We start from the raw sequence: 21,079 nt of genomic DNA, 5'->3' as shown, positions 1-21,079 counted from the left end.
AGGCAGGTGTAGTGAAGGAATATACAGGAGAGAGGAGAAAAAGACAAATGAACAGCAGCCACTTGAAGGAAAATTAGCAGATGACAGTCAGGAAAGAAGGAAAGAGAAACCAGAACCAACAGAATGGAAAAATAAAATGTCCAGACCACAAAGGTAGAGAAAATAATTTTATTTTGAATGCTTTAAATGGAATATGTTAGCTTTGGGAAATGTTCACAGTAAATGTCTTTGCATTGTGTTCAGTAGAAAAGGAAATGCATTTCTGTTTTTCTTTCTCCAGTGTTGTAGTACATGCTAAGTTTAACTTCTCATGGTTCCCAGCTCAATTTTTGTCTAAATATTTTCATTTCTAATTTGTGATCCCTTGTTTTGTATTTGGTGAGGGTCTGTTGGTGTGCATTCTCAGATATGTGAACTGACTAGAATAGTTGTCGCTGAAGGAGATCCAATAGTTAATTTTAGAGTCATATATGAGGTCTTTTCTTTAAAAATTAAATGAAAATTACATACATTGATGCAATAAATTGATTCATAGTGTGTTTGGTTAGTAAGCATTTTGATATTACTGCCACGTGGAGGAGCATAATCGAAAGGGACGCCCAAGTTTTTCTGAGTGAAGGGGCAGGGAAACCCGTATTATCGAAACAAGGTGGACATCCATCTTTTTTCGTTTCGATAATACGGTCGGGGACGCCCAAATCTGGAAATTTAGGTCGACCTTAGAGATGGTCGTCCTTAGACTTGGTCATTTCTGATTTTCGGCGATAATCGAAACTGAGGACGCCCATCTCAGAAACAACCAAATCCAAGCCATTTGGTCATGGGAGGAGCCAGCATTCGTAGTGCACTGGTCTCCCTCACATGCCAGGACACCAACCAGGCACCCTAGGGGGCACTGTAGTGGACTTCAGAAATTGTTCCCAGGTGCATAACTCCCTTACTGTGTGTGCTAAGCCCCCCAAAACCCACTACCCACAACTGTACACCACTACCATAGCCCTTAGGGGTGAAGGGGGCACCTAGATGTGGGTACAGTGGGTTTCTGGTGGGTTTTGGAGGGCTCACATTTACCACCACAAGTGTAACAGGTAGGGGGTGGATGGGCCTGGGTCCGCCTGTCTGACGTGCACCGCACCTAGTAAAACTGCTCCAGGGACCTGCATACTGCTGTGATGGAGCTGGGTATGACATTTGAGACTGGCAAAAAATATTTAAAAAAAAACAATTTTGAGGGTGGGAGGGGGTTACTGAGCACTGGGGGAGTAAGGGGAGGTCATCCCCAATTCCCTCCTGTGGTCATCTGGTCAGTTCTGGCACCTTTTCGTGGCTTGGTCATAAGAAAAAAAGGACCAAGTAAAGTCGTCCAAGTGCTTGTCAGGGATGCCCTTTTTATTCGATTATGGGTCGAGGACGCCCATGTGTTAGGCACGCCCAAAACCCGCCTTCACTATGCCTCCGGGAACTTTGGTCATCCCCACAATGGAAAGCAGTTGGGGACACCCAAAATCAGCTTTCGATTATGCCGATTTGGGTGACCCTGGGAGAAGGACGTCCATCTCCCGATTTGTGTCGAAAGATGGGCATCCTTCTCTTTCGAAAATAAGCCTGATAGTGTGCACTCCTGTACCCTTTATGGTGTAAAAGTAATGGCAGAAGGGGAAATTGGAGTGGAGGCACAGAGGACAAGGGTTCAGGGAGGACGGCTACTACTACTACTATTTAACATTTCTAGAGCGCTACAAAGTGTATGCAGCGCTGTACAAACACAGAAGAAAGACAGTCCCTGCTCAAAGAGCTTACAATCTAATAGACAAAAAGTAAAGCATTTAAATTTAAAATATTTAAGCAGTCAAGCACAAGAGAACAGTCACAGAAGTACTGAAGATGTTGAAGGGTGGTCAGTGTGATTAGGTGTAACTCTGGTTGGAGTAGTGGGAGAAGGTGATAGAAGAATAGAAATGGGTGAGGTAAAGTAATGAGTGGGTTGATAGGGTGGTTATATAAGACAGGTCACTCTAGGGGTGGGTGGGTAGAGGGGTAGGGTGGGCGGGATTAAGTCTAAAGCAGGAGAAGGTATTCTCTGCAGCCTATCTGTGAGATGGAAAATGCTCTCTGAAGCTGCTGCTATAAGTTGTTAGTTTTCTCTCCCTGAAAGAGATCCAAGCCACACCCACGAAGTTCAAACTGGCTGTGGGGAGGGTGAGGGGAGGAAATGGCAGTGCTTGATGAAAAAGAGAGCTCTCCTCTATTTTCTGACCTGGGCTCTAGCATTGCTAACATCAGTCCTGACACTTGCTGTATAGCTGGTGGGGATCCCTAAGTATCCCCAGCTGTGGAAGTCATCTAAAGACGGCCAGAACTCCCTTCTCCCAAGCTCTGCAGTCGATGACAGCAACCTTGAGCCACTGACAACTAAACGTGCGTGGGGTGCCAGGCTTAGGGACGATGCTGCTACCTGCCAAGCTTGGTAAAAGGGAATTCTGGCCACCTTCAGAGAAAGTGTAATTTATATTTTGAGGTGGGGGTAGGGTGGGGCAGAGAAATTTTGTGCCCACCTAATTTGGGCTCAGGCCCACCCAAAACTGTCTGTCTGGCTACGCCACTGAATTCTATAACAGTCCAGCTTTTCTTCTTTATCCAAATGGAGGTATACTCCTGATTTACCATAGGTAGGGCTGGTGGATTTTGAATTCTTGGAGCTGGTGCTGGTATAGTATGGTAAGCTTTGGAGTGTACATTTGCAGGACTTTGTGTTGCCTCACTAGTATCTGGCAGTAGAGATAGAGAAGGAGAGTGTGCTGGGGGGAGGAGGAGGGAAGGAAAGGGAGGGAGTGCATAAGCAGAGAAATGGGGTGTGGCCCTACCAATGTTTTGCCCCACATAGCATCAGCATGCGCAGGGGTGGGGAGGGAGAGGTAGGGTCACAGCTTAGTTTGTTTGTCCCTTCCAAATAAAAAAGGTGAGAAGTGGAGGAAAGGGTGTGTCAGAAAAGGGTTGGAGGGTGAGAAAGAGAGTGTGCCAAGAGGAGGAAGGGAAAGAAAAGAGAGGGAGTGTGTGCTGGGGAGGTAGAAAGTGAGAGACACGAGGAGGGAGTGTGAGGAATGAAAAAGAAAGAGATTAAGGCGAGAGAGAAGGAGGAGGGATGAGATGAAGAAAAAAAAAGAAAGAGGAGAGGGAGGAGGAAGGAGAGAGATAAGAGGGGAGGAAAAATTGCTAAGATAACGGTGGGGAGGAACGATGTGGGAAGAGCCAAAAATAAAAAGGGATAAAGTGAAAACAAAAGAAATAGAGGGGGAGAGAGTAAGATAATCAATACCCATTTTAGTAGAGGGGATAAACTTCTCCCTTCACCACTAATCTGACCTCTATCCCTTGCCCCCCCCCCCCCCAAACAAAATAGGCAAAGTACGCCTATGATTAAAATCAACTTCCAGGACACGATAGCTTGCCTTTACATATTACTTCCTAGGAAGTCCACAAGGAAGCTCTCTTTGGTATGATGCTATGGGAGTGGAGGAGTAGCCTAGTGGTTAGTGCAGCAGACTTTGATCCTGGAGAACTGGGTTCAATTCCTACTGTAGCTCCTTGTGACTCTGGGCAAGTCACTTAACCCTCCATTGCCTGAGGTACAAATAAGCACCTGTATATATGTAAACTGCTTTGAATGTAGTTGCAAAAAAACACAGAAAGGCAATACATCAAGTCCCATTTTCCTTCCCTTCCCATTATTAGCAGCAGTTCATACTTCACATACCCTGGCTTTGGAGTGATGTTCATTACTGTTATGGTATATGCAAAACTAACCCTTTTGGAGACCTTGCCCCCTAAAAAAAACATAATAAACACAAAAATATTCCTAAAACATGGCTTGATAATTCTGGTATTGGAGATTGGAGTACCAATTTTTTTAAATGATTATCTTCTTTAAGGTCTCAAACGAAAATAATAAATATCTAAGTGGATGAAGCCAAGACAGATCAGAGCATGATCTTTATCAAAGACTTAGTTAGATAACAGTACATAGTACTGTACAAAGATATGAGCTCAACAAAGCCCTCAGAATGATCCTTTTTATCTGTCAGACCTCTGAAGTTACGTGAGATCAGGTCTTGCTAGAACATCACTGGGAGACTATTTTGGAAAGCTGGGTTATGCGGGTACAAGAGGCCACGGCAAGCAATTGCAGTATCCTGTCAATAAAATCATGGCCACATGATTGTGGGAGACTGCCAACGCCTGTGAAAATTAATAGGTTATCTACCACTACCATAAAGACAGGAAGAGACAAACTTCAGGAACATAAAGTCTTATATTTGTATAGGAAATGCTATCTCCTTTTAAAAATTATTATTAAGATACTGGCCTGGGAGAGCATAACAAGGCTAAATCTCAGAAGCCACAAAGAGTCAGGCCTGGCTGGTATCTAGACAAGAGACCACCAGTAAAGGCTGGAGAAGGCAATAGTATTCCTTTTATCAAGAAAAGATGAGAAACATTATAACATAGTAACATAGTAGATGACGGCAGAAATGGTAAGGCCATGTTCACCCCTAACCGTGAACACCCAGAAACAGGTTGAAGAATAGAAAATACAAACTTATACAAACAAAGAAGCCCTTAAGTACAGCTCTGCACCCCCTTCTATTATATTTAATTCTTGAATTTTTTAAACTTCTTGAGAGTGTAAAATTGGGAGTACCATTAAACATTATTGTCTTGGGCTCAGTGGCAGTGCTATACATTGTGATGTGCGGGACCTGGGTTTGATTCCCAGGTCAAGTCCTCCACTCCCTAGACCAACTGTGACTAGGGATGTTGACGAGGCAGTGTTCACAGGTCCTGAAGGGAGGGAGCCCCAATCATCATGCAGCTGCAACACTCAGTGGCCAGGAAGGAAAATTATAAAAATGGATAAGTCAGATAATTCAAGGCAAGCTCCAAGCCTGGCAAAGTTTTTCCTGTAAATATGGAGTCCGATTTGTGAGTTAAGCCCTGTTAGATCAATGATAAGCCTCAAAGTCCCTCATGAGAAACTCCTGAGAAAACTACAAAGCCATGGGATCAGAGGCAATGTTCTGTTGTGGACTAGGAACAGGTTAAGACATAGAAAATTATGAATAGGGTTAAATAGCCAGTTCTCTAAATGGAGGAAGATAAATAGTAGAGTGCCACAAGGATCTATACTGGGACTGCTGCTTTTTAACATATTTATTAATAATCTAGAAATAGGAACGAGTGACAAGATCAAATTTTCAGGTGACACAAAACTAGTCAAAGCTGTTAAATTGTATGCTGATTGCAAAAAACTGCAGGTAGACCTTACGAGACTGGAAGAATGGGCATCCAAACGGCAGGTGAAATTTAATGTGAACTGCTGCAAAGTGATGCACATTATTATTATTATTATTAGCATTTGTATAGCGCTACCAGACGCACGCAGCGCTGAACACCTGATACAAAGAGACAGTCCCTGCTCAAAAGAGCTTACAATCTAAATAATACAGACAGACAAGACAGTTATGGGTGAGGGAAGTAATGGGTGAGAAGGGAGGAAGGGACAAGGAGAGGGCAATTGTGGCTAGGAGCTAAAAGCAGCAGTGAAAAGGTGGGTTTTAAGCATAGATTTGAAAACAGGTAGAGATGGAACTAGACGTATAGGTGCAGGAAGTCTATTCCAGGCGTAAGGTGCCGCGAGAGAAAAGGAGCGAAGCCTGGAGTCAGCAGTGGAGGAGAAGGAGGACAACAAGAGAGACTTGTCCAGTGAGCGGAGTTCACGGGGAGGAATGTAGGGAGAGATGAGAGCGGAGAGGTAATGGGGGGCTGCAGAGTGGATGCATTTAAAGGTCAGTACGAGAAGTTTAAACTGAATGCGGAAGCAGACAGGGAGCCAGTGAAGTGACTTGAGGAGCGGGCTAGTGTGGGTATAACGATTCTGGCGGAAAACAAGTCGTGCCACAGAATTTTGGACAGATTGGAGAGGAAAGAGATGGCTGAGCGGAAGACCAGTGAGAAGTAAATTGCAATAGTCCAAGCGAGAGGAGACAAGGGTGTGGATAAGGGTTCTGGCAGCGTATTCAGAAAGGAAGGGGCAAATTTTGCTAATACTGTAGATAAAGAAGCGACAGGTTTTGGCGATCTGTTGAATATGGGCAGAGAAGGAGAGAGAGAAATCAAAGATGACTCCAAGGTTACGAGCCGAGGAGACAGGGAGGATGTGAGAGCCATTAACAGAGATAGAGAAAGGGGGGAGAGGGGAGGTGGGTTTAGGGGGAAAAATGAGAAGTTCCGTTTTGGTCGTGTTGAGCTTTAGATGGCGTTGAGACATCCAAGCAGCAATGTCAGACAAGCAGGATGAGATTTTGTCCTGGATCAAGGTTGAGATTTCAGGGGTGGAGATGTAGATCTGAGAGTCATCAGCGTAAAGATGGTACTGGAAGCCATGGGATGAAATCAGGGTGCCAAGGGAAGAGGTATAGATGGAGAAGAGGAGGGGTCCAAGGACAGAACCCTGAGGCACACCAACATTGGGAAGAATAATCCATAAGTTCCACATTAGGCGTCACTACTAAAGAAAAAGATCTATTTTCTGTTGTTAGGGATTGGGACTGTCAGCTTGGGGAATTATGCATCTCTTCTATTTTGGTATTTTGCAGAGTAAAGGAGGAAATGCATTCTCTTTCTTTTTCCAGTTCGGCACACACTTCTCATTTTGACTTCTCCAATTCAAGTTTTTGTCTGCATATTTCTAGTTCTAATTTCTGGTTCCCTATGCTGTATTAGGTGAAAGTCAGTCTATATTTTTTGCATATATGACCAAGGTGAAGGATTCTGCTAGGGAGTTGTTCCTGTGCATGGATCTGTGGCAGTCTGACCTTTTTCTGTTTCCCAAATAGAAGTATTGGTGTTCTAGGGTCTGGTGAAATATTTCCAGTGCCTACTCCATAGGTAGGGTTCTTACAGTTTCAGTCCTCAGAGTTAATGCTGTTTTGGCATAGTATTTGTTTGCTATATAGGTTCAAAGTATCCTTTTTACAGGGTTTTATGTTACTTCACAAGGTGTCTGGCAATAGCAAATGAGTGTGTTGTTCTTGTCCTGACAACACATTTCTAATAGCTATACATTTTTATATTGTTGCAGAATGTGGATTATGTTACAGAACTCAGACTAGGGAAGAAGGTTTTACATTGAGATTCTGTCTCACCCACTATAGACTCATTAAAAAATATATTAAATTATGCAATTTAATAAATATAGTAGTTTTAATGAGAGGCTGAAACTGACTGGGGGCTATTCTCTATGCCAGTATTTCCCAACTAATCCTATATAATAATTTGCACCTCCAACATTCCATCGCTGTCTGGCTGCCTGGGTTCGTAACATCGCATGACGTCAGCCAGCCTCCAGCATTCCATTTCCCCTCACTGCCCCGCCCTCACGTCAAAACATAATGACGTCAGAGGGCGGAACAGTGAGAGTGAATGGAACGCTGGAGGCGAGCTGATGTCAGGATGTTACCAACGGAAGGGAAGCCAGCCAGGCCAGCCAGAAAACGATGAGGTACAAAGGAAGAGAGAATCGCAGCACATCGAGGGGAGGGCAGGGCAGAGCAGAGCAGAGCAGAATCGATGGACATGGATGGGATGGGATGGGAGGAGAGGACAGGAGAGAAGAGAATTGCGGGACACGGATGGGAGGGCAGGGAAGAGGAGAATCACTGGACATGGAGGGGAGGGGATAGGAGTGGAGGGAAGGGAAAAATCGCTGGACATGAAGGGGAGGGCAGGGCAGGGGAGAGACAAAAAAATCGCTTACAAAAGAGCCTTTCTAGGGCCCATTTCATTGTTGAGGAAATGGGCTGGGTTCCACTAGTATGCTATATAACACATTGATGTGCCTTCAGCCCTGATCAGGTGTGCAGTGGAAAAAAATCACCATAGCCTGATGCCCAGGTTCAGACTAGCACACTGCATCTACCCTTACCTCTTCATAACAAGAGAGACCAGAGGCGGTTCTAAGACATGCAAGAGCTCTTTTCCGACACATATATAGCAAGGGCATAGCCAACCCTCCAATTTGCATTCCCTCCTTCCCTCCCCCACCCCCCAGGCATGCTAAAAATAACATCTTTCCTGGTGGGGATGCTGAAGCCCCGCCAGCCAAACCTCATCATCGTGCTGCTGCAGTACAGAAGAAGTTGGCAGCATGCCTCCAGCCGCTGATGCCAGGACTCCCCCAGCATGCTCAGTTCTTGTGTGAACTCAGCAGGCGCAAGGAGTTCCGGCATCAGCAGCTGGAGGCACACAACCGACATCTGTACTGCAGCAGGAGGAGAGGAGCTGCTCAGCAACAAAATTCTTTGGCTAGTGGGGCTTCAGCATCTCTACCAGCCACTTAACAGGAGCTGCATGCTTTGAGGGGGCCTGAGTCCAAAGTTGGGGGGCCCAGGCCTCCAAATCTCCCTGTCCCTATGCCACTGTCAGACCTGTGAGTTCTTGTACCAAGTAGAGCGCTGCCAAGCCCAGTACTCAGACCAGGTTCTGCTTGGTGGCCGGACAACCCCGGGTTTCACCTGCGTTCCCCAGAGGTTGAGCCCCTAGGTGCGGGCGGCCTGCAGGGCTTATGAGATGGAGCAGAAAGCGGGGTGATGAACGTGACGGCCAGACAGGCAGCATGCAAGAGAGTGATCCAGGTATATGCAGAGTCAGTAGGCAGGCAGCAGGTCAAGAGAGTAATCCAGGTACAGGCAAGGTCAGGAGGCAGGCAGCAGACACAAGAGTAATCCAGGTACAGGCAAGATCAGGAGGCAGACAGCAGACACAAGAGTAATCCAGGTACAGGTAAAGTCAGTAGGCAGGCAACAGACACAAGAGTAATCCAGGTACAGGCTAAGTCAGCAACAAAGAACAAAGTAGAGGGGAAGCACACTACTGAACAAGTAACACCTACCAAAGTAGAAGCCGAAGCAAGGAGTCTAGGGAGAGCTCAGCTGATAAAGTGCTGGCGTCTGACATCAGCAAGGTAAAAGGGTACAGCCATAGGACAAGAGCAGGGGAAGGAGGAACCAGAAGACCAATAGGAGAGAAGCAAAGGAAGCCAGGCAGAGGAAGAGCAGACCCAGGTGGGTGGAAGCAAAGCAATCAAGGAGCCTGGAAGCCAGGCACAGAGAGAGCAGAGCCAGGTGCATGGAAGCAAAGCAATCAAGGAGCCTGCAGCCAGAGAAGAATTACACACACATGGCTCAGGACTGTACCAGTCAAGTGTGCGTGTCGACGGGACCCTGTGCAGCCCGAGGACACTGCTTGCGTTGAGGTAGGGGACATGACAGCCACAGATGTATAGACATACATATGTCTGTCCTTCTTAGATGCAGCATTAGCCCTGCAGTGTAAACATCAATAGACAGCATATAGGCAGTGGCATAGCCACAGGTAGACCCGAGTGGGCCCAGGTCCACCCACTTTCAGTTCAGGTCCACCCAGCACTGGTGCACCCTTAACTTGGATTGGGGAGGGGGGATATTTATTTGTATTTCAAAAAGAAAAAAAAAGATTGTTCTTGTTTTGTTGGTTTTCTTGTGCATATTTAATAAAGATGATTTTTCAAAAACACTCTGGTTCGTCTTGGTAGATGAGGCAAACTGTGCCCCACAGCTACAGGAGGCCCCCATGGTCTGGCATCACCCCTCCCCCCATGGTCTACCGTAACAGGCTTTTTCATTATGGGGTTGCCGGCAGCAGCAACAATTCCCATATGCTGCCTGTGGCTGACCTGGAAGCCTTCCTCTGCTACAATCTCCTGTTTCCCACTGGGTGGAACGTAGCAGAGGGAAGGCTTCATAGTCAATCACAGGCAGTGTATGGGAATCACTGCCACTGCTAGTGACCTTCATGTTAAGGGGGGAATCTCGGCTGGACTGGGTTCAGGAAAGAGAGAAATGCTGGACAATAGGAGGGAGCGAGCAAGTGATTGGGGGGGGAAGAGATGGAGGATAGTGGGAAAGAGGGAGGGAAGACAGAGGGAGAAATGTTGCACATGGAGTGCATGGAAGGGAGAGAGAGAGGGAGGAGGAAAGAGAGAGGGAGAGATGTTGCAGATGGAGAAAAGGTAGGAAGAGATCTGACAGGAAGGGGAGAAATGAAGAAAGAGAGATGTTGGATCCAGGGGCAGAAGGAAGTGAGGAAGAGATGCTGGACAATGGGAGGGAGGGGAGAAAGAAGAAGAATTGTTGGCCCATGGGGGGAGGAGGAAGGGCCAGGAAGATGCTGAGAGTAGAGTGGAAGGGGTGGGAAGATATGAGGATGAGGAAGGAAGAGGGAGTAGATGCTGGGCTACAAGGGTGGAGGGAGGGAGATGCTGAGAATGGCAGAACCATGTGGGAGATGCTGGGGGGGGGGGGGGGGGTTGGCAAGAAGATGAATGAGCGAAGGATAGTGTGTATAGAGGGTAGAAATGTAGTAATGGGGAGTAGATGAAAGATGGAAGTGAATAGAAGGCTGAAGAAGGAGTGAGATGGGAAATGGGAAAGCTAATGGGTGACAGAAGGAGATGGAAATTTGATAGGTAGGTGAAAAGTAAAAAGGTGAGAAAGAGGGTGAAATTTGAGTGGACAGATGTGGAAAAGAAAAAAAAGGGAAGAAAGGTGTAGTGGAACAAGACAGGAGGAGACAAGACCGAGGAGAAAAGTACAGCAGCCACTGGAAGAAGAATTAGCAGAAGACAAACAGGAAGCAGAAAAGAGACACTGGGAACATCATGATGGAAATAAAATGCTCAGACAAAGGGAGTGGTTCCTGCAGGCTAAAGCTAGTCAGCCTTACACAGGAATATCAATTTAAAGGTTAGCACTTATCAAACAAGGGCTGACCATAGTTCTGTTAAACCATTAGATCAGTAATTCACAATGGTCAACTGAGAACTTTCCTACTTTGGCCATTCTTCTGGTTCCTTGTCCTTAACTCATGGAGGGCAGTTTCTTCCTGCTCTGGGTTACTACTTCCTCCTGACTGGACTACACCCTCCCAGCTAAGCAGTCTAGAGCAAGAACTCTCTTAAGGAGACCACATCGCCTACTATGTTGCTATGTTATGTATGTGGGGAAGTGTACTTAAGGGGGACCAGGTTCATTCCACACATTCCATCACAGGAACCCTTCACAGAACTGGAGGTTAGAAAGTATTTAAGAAACAGGAGCAAGAATCTAACTTATTTTGAAAACATAACACAACACAATAGATCAGTAAAAATAACAGCAGACAGATATTGGATCATAAGGAGCAGTGGTAAGATGCATTGCATTGCATCTTATACCATTTTTCACTTTCAGCTCTGAGTCAGCAAAATTGAAATACCCTGAAATACTTCCTGAACTACTGTTATGTATAAGAGCTTCTTTGTCAGCAGTGAGTCATGCTTTGACCTATCTCCACATTAGCTCCATTAGATGCACTAGCTAGGTTTGAATGAAATTAAAGGATGTCTTAATATAAGTAATTGGCTAAATGGAGCGTTTCCCAAAAAAACAAAACTGAGTGCTCAGCAAGAAATTTGGCAATCATAGGCCAGTGTTTTCTATATAGCCAAACAAAAAAGCAAAAAAAAAAAATCCCCAGGAACACAACAGGACCCCTTGTAAGCACATTCTAATTTTATGTGATAATCCAGGCAATATTTTATTAACATAAACAACTGGGGCAAACTATGTCAGATCACAATATTTTGTACAGCTCGTTGATTTTCTAAAGCAGTTTAATATCCTCAGGGGCACTTATTCCATTCCTGAAATAGTAGAGTTGCATAATGTATGAGAAAAACTATTAAAGGACTACCACCACGAGGCTTTATTTTCTTAGAGGATGGTAAATGGTACTATAGGAGGCTCTGACCTTGGAAACAGCATCTATTTTAAAAATCAATACTTTGTTTATAGATATTACTTATTTTATTTAACCCAGATCATTTCTGCATTTTTATATTGTTTGCCCTTGCTCCCTTCTGCACTCACATTACCCTGCCACTGTAGTGAGTGATTTGATCAAACCTGGTTGAAGAGGTATAAGCAATATCCCAAGCTGAAAAATGCCTAGCTAGGCTAATACTTTTTCATTCACACCATGATGCTTAAGGTCAACAATGTGTTTAATATGTTTAATGGAGGAAAAGACCTCAAAGTCTAGGTACAGCAGCAAGTGTAATATCTTAGTGCCAGCACATAATTGACTCCAGTATTATCATAGGTCAAAAAACCTCCACATATTTTAATTCAAATTCATTGGCTTAACCTATAACTTTTTTCTAAAATTTTCTTCTGTTTTCTTAGTCTTAATCTTAAGTAATTACAAAAACTGTATCATAACGGGCAATTCTGAAGTCACTTAGCTTTCACTTTGCCCAATGGGGCTCTCTGTTTCACTCGCTGTGGAGCTTCTTCATGGGACTAAGTGCTTCTAAAACTCATCTTATCAACACTTAGTCCCCTGAAGAAGCTCCACAGCAAGTAAAACGGAGAGCCCCGTTGGGCAAAGTGAAAGCTAAGTGACTTCAGTGATGCTCTTTTTTCCATTCCTCCTTTCAGATGGTCTTATCCGTCTTATTTGTCTCTTATCCTTGTACCTCTGTTTCAACTATCAAAACTTTACACCTTTTATTCTTTTGCACCTCATACATTATACAAGGCTTGGCATTCTACCTCCCATCCTATTGCTCCATCAACTCATTCCCTCTCCTGCAGCTCATTTCTTTCTCCCCTTTTCCATTAATCCTTACCAGATTTCCAGCTCTATTTCATGCCCCTTGACCCTCTTTCTCGCCCTCCCATTCCATCCAGAGCTGCCACCTTCCCCAGATCCAGCAGGCGGGCTTGTTGACCAGTCCTAGTTTTGAACTTACATCCCAGAACAGTGCAGTATTTGTCATCCCCAATTCTACCCACTGACATCAGTGTTTCAGGCCCCAGAGTGGGATTGTCAGAAATCCTAGTCTGGACCACTCTCATAGAACTGGGTAACTTGGCAGCTCTGCAGAAAGGAGGGAGTGATGCATTAAGTGGATCTCTTTTTATTTGCCTTTTGTATGTCACCACATGGCCATCAACTTTATCATAGGCGCCCGGTATAAGAGGCTTGGGGAGGCTAAGCCTCCCCAGCCGGCGCCCGAGGGGTTTTGGCCGCCCACCCGCCCGTTTGCCCGAATTTCTGGGTGGGCGAGCGGCGCCGTGAGTCTCCCCTTCCCTCCCCTTCCGCTTCCTTCCTATCTGCCCCGTGCTGCCCTTTAAATCTTTAATTTACCTCGTCCCAGTGGCGGCCGCGTCATTTCAGCCCGCCCTGCCCATCTCTAGTCTTCTCTCCCTTCGTGACGTGTTTGTTCTGCAGAGTCCCGCCTTCTGACATCATTTCCTTGAGGGCGGGACTCTGAGGGAACAAACTCACGAAGGGAGTGAGTATGTTCCCTCAGAGTCCCGCCCTCGAGGAAATGATGTCAGAAGGTGGGACTCTGCGGAACGGACTCATGTCACGACGAAGGGAGAGAAGACTAGAGATGGGCAGGGCGGGCTGAAATGACGTGGCCGCCGCTGGGACGAGGTAAATTAAAGCTTTAAAGGGCGGCGCGGAGCAGATAGGAAGTAAGGGGAGGGAAGGGGAGACCCACGGCGCCGCTGGCCCAGATGGACGGAGGGAGGGGAGAGGAGAATCGCGCTGGGTATGGATGGAGGGGGAAAGGGGACAGAATGGAGGGCAGGGGAGAGGAGGTTTGCTGGACATGGGTGGATAGAGGGGATGGCAGGTGAGAGAGGAGGGTTGCTGGACATGGATGGAGGGGGAAAGGGGACAGAATGGAGGTCAGGGGCAAGGAAATTTGCTGGACATAGGTGGATGGAGGGGAGAGTACAGTTGCTGGACATGGGTGGGTGGCTAGAGGGGAGAGGAGGGTTGCTGGACAAGGGTGGGTGGCTAGAGGGGAGAGGAGGGTTGCTGGACATGGGTGGATGGAGGGGAGGGCAGGGGAGAGAGGAGGGTTGCTGGACATAGATGGCTAGAGGGGAGAGGAGGCTTGCTGGACATGGGTGGATGGAGGGCAGGGGAGAGAAGAGAGTTGCTGGACATGGATGGATGGAGGGCAGGGGAGAGAAGAGGGTTGCCGGACATGGATGGATGGAGGGCAGGGGAGAGAGGAGGGTTGCTGGACATGGATGGAGGGAAGGAAAATTGCTGGACATGGATGGAGGGAAGGGGAGGGAAGGGAAGACAGGAAGGAGATGCACTTGGATGAAGGGGAGAAATTCTGCACATGTATGGAGGGGAGGGAAGACAGAGGAAGGAGAAGCACATGGATGGAGGGGAAGGGAGAGAGAAGAAATGCTGGACATGGATGGAGGAGAGGGAAGAGAGAGGAAGAAGATGAGATGAGGGAAAAGGGAGAAAACCTGCATATCGATGGAGAAAATAGGCAGAAGCTGGATCCACTGGACAGTCAAGTCTGCAGAGGACCCAGCTTTTACTTACGGACGTAAGGCAAGAAATGAAGAAGAAAGGCGGAAAGTAAAGAAATAAATGGAAAGGAAGCCCTGGAAACGGAGTTAAGAGTACAGATAGCAGCAGAATCGGATACTGGGCCAGCATGATCAGAAAAACAAAGTCACCAGACAACAAAGGTAGAAAAGATCATTTTATTTTCATTATAGTGTTTGGAATATGTCCACTTTGAGAATCAGGTGCTCAGCATTAAAAGTTTATATTTATTTACTTATTTATGGCATTTTGTCCCACATTAAACATGAATTAGAGTGTTTTGTGGCTCTACATGAGAATTGTTTCATATTGTTGACGGTCTGCATTTTCCATATGGGTGGTATATTGGTGTATTAGGTTCTGCCCAGTGTAATATTTATGGTACAGTAAGGTTCTGAGTGTGCATAGTGTTTTGCAGTTGAGCGATTGTGGTTAGTATATGCTTTGAGCAACCACTTTATTCTTTGACATATGATACATATCTAATATCTAAATTTAATAAAAGGTATTAATTGTGACTTTTATTTTTATTTATTTATTTTTTCTGTGTGTTATCAGACAATTATGGATTTAAGCTCCACCCCTAGCCCCGCCCCCTTTAGCCTACCCAAACAGTTGGGCCACCGACCGCCTATGAACTTTATACTCTTTTTTTGCATTTTTAATATGGTACCATGGCAGTTGGAACCTGACATCTAATTTTACCAAATGAATGAAATTCCTAGCTATGAGGTCACTGAAGGAACATCATATATACAGTAAAATTATAGGTCAATTAAAAAATAAAATATAACATTAGAGATCAGCAAACATGGCATAATACCTGATAAATGGCTTCGTCGCATGCATTCTGGAGTCCCAGGTTGACCATAGTGTTCTGCAGGGTGCGGCCCATGTAGAATTCCAGGGACAGGTAATAAATGCGCTATAAAACAAAGTAAAGAATTTAAAACTGAAAAAAATAAAAATAAAAAACACAGGTTATTGCACTTCAGGGCTTTCTAAATAAGAGCATAAGAATAGCCACACTGGATCAAACCAATGGTCCAGCTAGCCCAGTATCCTGCTTCCGACAATGGCCAATCCAGGTCACAAGTACCTGGCAGAAACCCAATTAGTAGCAACATTGTGGCTTCCCATGTCTATCTCAATAAAAGACTACAGACTTTTCCTCTAAGAACTTGTTCAAACCTTTTTTAAATACAGATATGCTAACCTCTGTTACAACATCCTCTGGTAGCGAGTTCCAGAGCTTAACTATTCTTTGAGTGAAAAAATATTTCCTCCTATTTGTTTTAAAAGTATTTCCATGTAACTTCATTGAATGTCTCCTTGTCTTTGTACTTTTTGAAAGATCTGTTCTGGGAATCTCTGAATCAGACACGTTTTTAGATTCTCCACAATGAATATGCATGATATAAATTAGAAAACATTGGAAACCCAGCATATTAAAATTTTTCTCATGTATAGTCATTGGGGCTGATATTCAGCTGGCAGGAGGGATCCCACGTAAGTGCTGCAGTCAGTACTGACCCTGGATATTCAATGAAGGACATTTCTGGTGACCGGCATTGACTATTCAGGGGGCTTTTGGGCCGGCTCTAACTGGCTATGTGAATATTCAGCGCTGGATGGTTAAGTTAATAGTGGGCAAAGATAAGACTGCTATTTATGTGGTCCAACTTGCCCGCTAAACTTAGCCAGCCAGCATTCGAATATTCTTAACATAGCCGGTTAACAGCTAGCCGCTAACTACGAATGTTCAGCAGACACAGGCGGTTGGATTGAAGATATTGAAAACCAGGCTGACTGTAGGGTCCAAAGACTAGGTTTTGCAAGCCCTGTTCCACAGTACAAGGGATCTGACCCCTCTTTCACAGCATAGAAAACAGACAGAACGTCCAAGGCATTTAGAACTTGGATCAGATGTATTATTGATCACTTCAGGAAAAGGCACACTAAGAAATGCACAAAGACATTAGAAATTAAACTTGACTACCATACTTTTGTAAACCCATCTGTTTCCCCTTCTTTGTGATTTCTTTCAACAGGATTGGGTGCTATGGGCCCTCATCTGTCATGGAAAACATGTTATGGCAGGAAGCTGCATCTCAGACATACACCCAGAAAAAAAGCATTTTATTAAAAATGTTGTTATAGAGGATTAAGGTAGTTGTTTTAGAAGCCCTATTTGTGGAAATCCCAATTTTAGAAAGCTGGCATTTACAAATGGAAAGCTGTACCATATGCAGATGGTAAGAAGGCAGGACCAAAATCTACTGGAAAGAAGCAGAAAACTGAAAGGAATCCCACATAGAAGGTAATGAAACAAACGACAATGGGAAAGTGGAGATGGCTTGACAAACACCAGGAACACAGGATAATCATAAGTTTCCAAAAAACTTTATTTCTTATACTTGCAATGACATGCAACACCCGACACAGCACTGTGTTTTGGCATTAAGTGCCTGCCTCAGGGGTCTGTTGGACATGAAATATAAATAAAGTAAGGGGTAAAACAATATGAAATAATAAAAAAATAAACATTTAAACAACACAATAAATGCAATTAGAATCATATAAAATGTGTGTAAACAATGTTTTTTCTAACGTTCATACATTCTACAGCACAAATTTATGCTGTAAGAGAAGAGCGATGAAACCTGTATGTTTGTCATTTCTACTGGAAACAATCATACTAATAAATTTATGGCAATGGATTTAAGCTTACATGTTATGCAGCCTTCGATTCAGAGAGTGCTTTACACAACCAGATGATTGTATACATAAGAAAAATGGAGCAGAAAAAGAGATGAATGAATGAGTAGATAAAAACTGAAAAATTGTGTCAACAAATGAGTGGATGATTGATGAAATGGAGAATGAAATGTATATGTATTTGTCAATCTAAATATTATGAATTTCTCAGTCTGGATATTATGAAGTACAGCAGACGGGATACAAATGATGTTGTAAATAAAATTATTCCAATTGTTCCAGTGATTTTCAATGCACATATAGCAAATTTAGAATAAGTGCAAAACATAGTGCCTTAAAATATACTTAACATGGACTATAAGTTGAAAGCAATGGTAACTCACCAAGAGGTATTAATGTTTAAGTAGGGTAATAGAATGTTGCTTCAACAATCAAGTTGTCGGTTTAAACATCCATACAAAAAAATAACATTTTGAAATTAATAGCTGGAGTCGACTACATAATATGTTAAAGCTGCTGGAGCCCAATAAGGATTATGTGACATAGCACTCAGACTTTCAAAGTTCCATATGCCTCCATGACCAAAAAAGCGGGAGTGAAGGTGCCGCAATACATAAAAGAAGGGCACTATAACTGAGAAGGAGTGTTAATTAGCGTGCGCATGAAATGTGAAGCAGGAGTGAGCGGGAAAAAAAACTAAAAAAGGAGATAACAATTCCATTGAATAACTATTATTGAATAAACACCGAACAGCAAGTAAAACATAGTGAGATAAACTAAAGTCAATAATTTTGTAAGTATGGTCAATAGAGGATATATAAAGAGGAGGGTGGTGTTTTTACGATGCTGTGTAGTGCTCCTATGCAGGATCACTGTATGTAATGAAAAATATGCCATCTATCGTGCACTGAGAGCTAACTTAAAGAAAACACAACCATATTGCAACCTTATGGATAATCACGACTGACAAAAAGTGAATGAAATAAACTGAACACAGTGTTGAGGTGAAAACACGAACACTGGTGAGTAGTAAAAAGTAAAGCCATCTGGAGAGTAAAGCTGCTGATATGTTAGCATTCAACCAGTAAAACGCTATCGATGGATGAGAATAAACATGAGAAAACTATTAACAGATAATCTTTAAAAATCAGAATTACCTTGAAAAAGACCTGTGATGTGGTGACGACACTGTGGCAAAAACTGCAGTATGAACACTGTACTGAAAATTGCACAGTGTCTCTACACGGGTTAAAAAGAGGTTGAAAAAACACAGGAATACTGCTCATGCACTTGTGGATAATAAGTATACGCACTGATAAATATGGAGAGGCATAAAGTACTACATTGCTATGGTACATTGATCAAACAGATGGACATATCAGTGAACGAATTACAGGAATGAACCTCTGTTGATGTTTTCCACGTTGATAGTTGTAAAATGGATACTCCCCCCACATGCAGCCACAGCATACACACCCATTCCTGCATGTACTTTACAAAAGGCTCTATATCGGCCAGGCCAATCTTTTGCTAAATTTTTACCGTAACTGTACACATCCCAACCTGGATGTATCAATTCTGATTTCTATACTCTATCTAAAATGGGTTTTACATGTAATAGACATGTCTTCAAAATTAAATTTATGCACATCCTGTGCTCATACCCATATTGGGCTTTAGTATACCAATGCTTATACCTCTTCACTCGACAGAAACAGCACTCTCTAAAGTCTGTAATGACCTGTTCCTTGCCAAATCCAGAGGCCACTACTCCATCCTCATCCTCCTGGATCTATCCGCCGCTTTTGACACTGTCAATCATGACTTACTTCTTGCCACACTGTCCTCATTTGGGTTCCAGGGCTCTGTCCTCTCCTGGTTCTCCTCCTATCTCTCCCACCGCACCTTCAAGTTCACTCTCATGGATCTTCCTCCACCCCCATCCCCTTATCTGTTGGTGTTCCCCAGGGATCGGTCCTTGGACCCCTTCTCTTCTCAATCTACACCTCTTCCCTGGGCTCCCTGATCTCATCTCATGGTTTCCAGTATCATCTCTATGCTGATGACACCCAACTGTATCTCTCCACACCAGATATCACCGCGGAGACCCAGGCAAAGGTATCGGCCTGCTTATCCGGCATTGCTGCCTGGATGTCCAACCGCCACCTGAAACTGAACATGTCCAAGACCGAGCTTATCGTCTTTCCACCAAAACCCACTTCTCCTCTTCCTCCACTTTCTATCTCAGTTGATAACACCCTCATCCTTCCCGTCTCATCAGCCCGCAACCTCGGAGTCATCTTTGACTCCTCTCTCTCCTTCTCTGCGCATATCCAGCAGATAGCCAAGACCCGTCGCTTCTTCCTCTTTAACATCAGCAAAAATTCGCCCTTTCCCTCTCTCTCGTCCCACGCTCTCATTACCTCTCGCCTGGACTACTGCAACTTACTCCTCACCGGCCTCCACTTAGCCATCTATCCCCCCTTCAGTCCTGTTCAGAACTCTGCTGCACGTCTCATATTCCGCCAGAACCGATATACTCATATCACCCCTCTCCTCAGGTCACTTCACTGGCTTTCCGAGCAGATACGCATTCAATTCAAGCTTCTCCTTCTTACCTACAAATGCACTCAGTCTGCTGCCCCTCACTATCTTTCTACCCTCATCTCCCCTTACGTTTCCCGCCCGTAACCTCCGTTCACAGGATAAATCCCTCCTCTCAGTACCTTCTCCACACAGCACAACTCCACGGCTCGCTCATTTCTGCCTCGCCTCACCCTATGCTTGGAACAACCTTCCTGACCCCTTACGCCAAGCCCCTCCCTGCCCGTCTTCAGTCTTTGCTTAAAGCCTACCTCTTCAATGCTGCGTTCGGCACCTAATCCTTCCCGTTCAGTGAATCCAGACTGCCCCAATTGACTGCCCCTATCGGACCGACGTTCACTTGTCTATTAGATTGTAAGCTCTTTGAGCAGGGACTGTCTCTCTTTGTTAAATTGTACAGCGCTGCGTAACCTAGTAGCGCTCTAAAATGTTAAGTAGTAGTAGTAGTAATAGCATAAGTGATTAAGAAGGGAATTTGATGTCTTATACAAAACCAATCAGCAAGCAAAACACAAATGATTTTTGTTGTCTTTTCCCGCTCTTATTGACCATCTCACTCTTGCTCAAAGACAGCATACCTGCACAGATGCACGAAACAAGGGGTATCTGAGAGATGAAGGGGGTGCCCGCTTCAAGCAGTACCCTCAGCACCTCTCATTAGTCATCATGGATCACAATAGCAGCAGCAGTTTCTCCATCCACCTTGGGGTACCACCTCTTATGCATGCCTATGTCCAATTAGTTCTCAAATACAGGTTCTGAACTTGGATCTCTCCCCCCACGCTACAGTATCCAGCATTGACATCTGAGCCACAGTGATGTTACAAAAATATGAATTCTAAGTCTTGGAATACCTTCTATAAAATTAGATAGGTATTGGCACACTGCTGCCAACCCAAAGGTGTGTGGGTTGAGTATGTGTGTCATACCACCCACCCAAGGGTGTGGACCAAACATCCATGAAGATCTCTTTCTCCTCCCAGGTTCAGCTCTGTCCCACAAAGATCATCTAGTAAAATTAGTAAGTCCACAACCCTTTCGATAATAGTCCAAAACAAATGTAAATCCACATTCCACCACCAAGAAATCCACGATCCTTCAACAGAAAGGCCTCTCACCTTCAGCAAGAACAGAAACTCATCTCCAACTCTTCAGGTTCGGCAACCTTGGGATCTTGCAATTAATCCCCCTTTCTGGTCAGCATAAGTTGGGGACTACCTAGCAATTCACCCCTTATGGATTCCACAAGGTC

General features: G+C 44.5%; 1 protein-coding gene across 1 annotated transcript in view; it reads right to left on the bottom strand.

The window, feature by feature from the left end:
- Positions 1-21,079, bottom strand: part of PYGB (glycogen phosphorylase B) — a 189,812-nt gene that overhangs the window by 133,147 nt on the left and 35,586 nt on the right. Inside the window, 1 exon segment of the mRNA XM_030196276.1 lies at positions 15,329-15,430. Within this exon segment, the coding sequence (XP_030052136.1) occupies positions 15,329-15,430 (102 nt within the window).

The sequence above is a fragment of the Microcaecilia unicolor genome, chromosome 3, assembly GCF_901765095.1.
Source record: "Microcaecilia unicolor chromosome 3, aMicUni1.1, whole genome shotgun sequence".
Lineage (NCBI taxonomy): Eukaryota > Metazoa > Chordata > Amphibia > Gymnophiona > Siphonopidae > Microcaecilia > Microcaecilia unicolor.
Note: the sequence above shows the minus strand (reverse complement) of the source record. Positions and strands in the feature narration are given on the sequence as shown.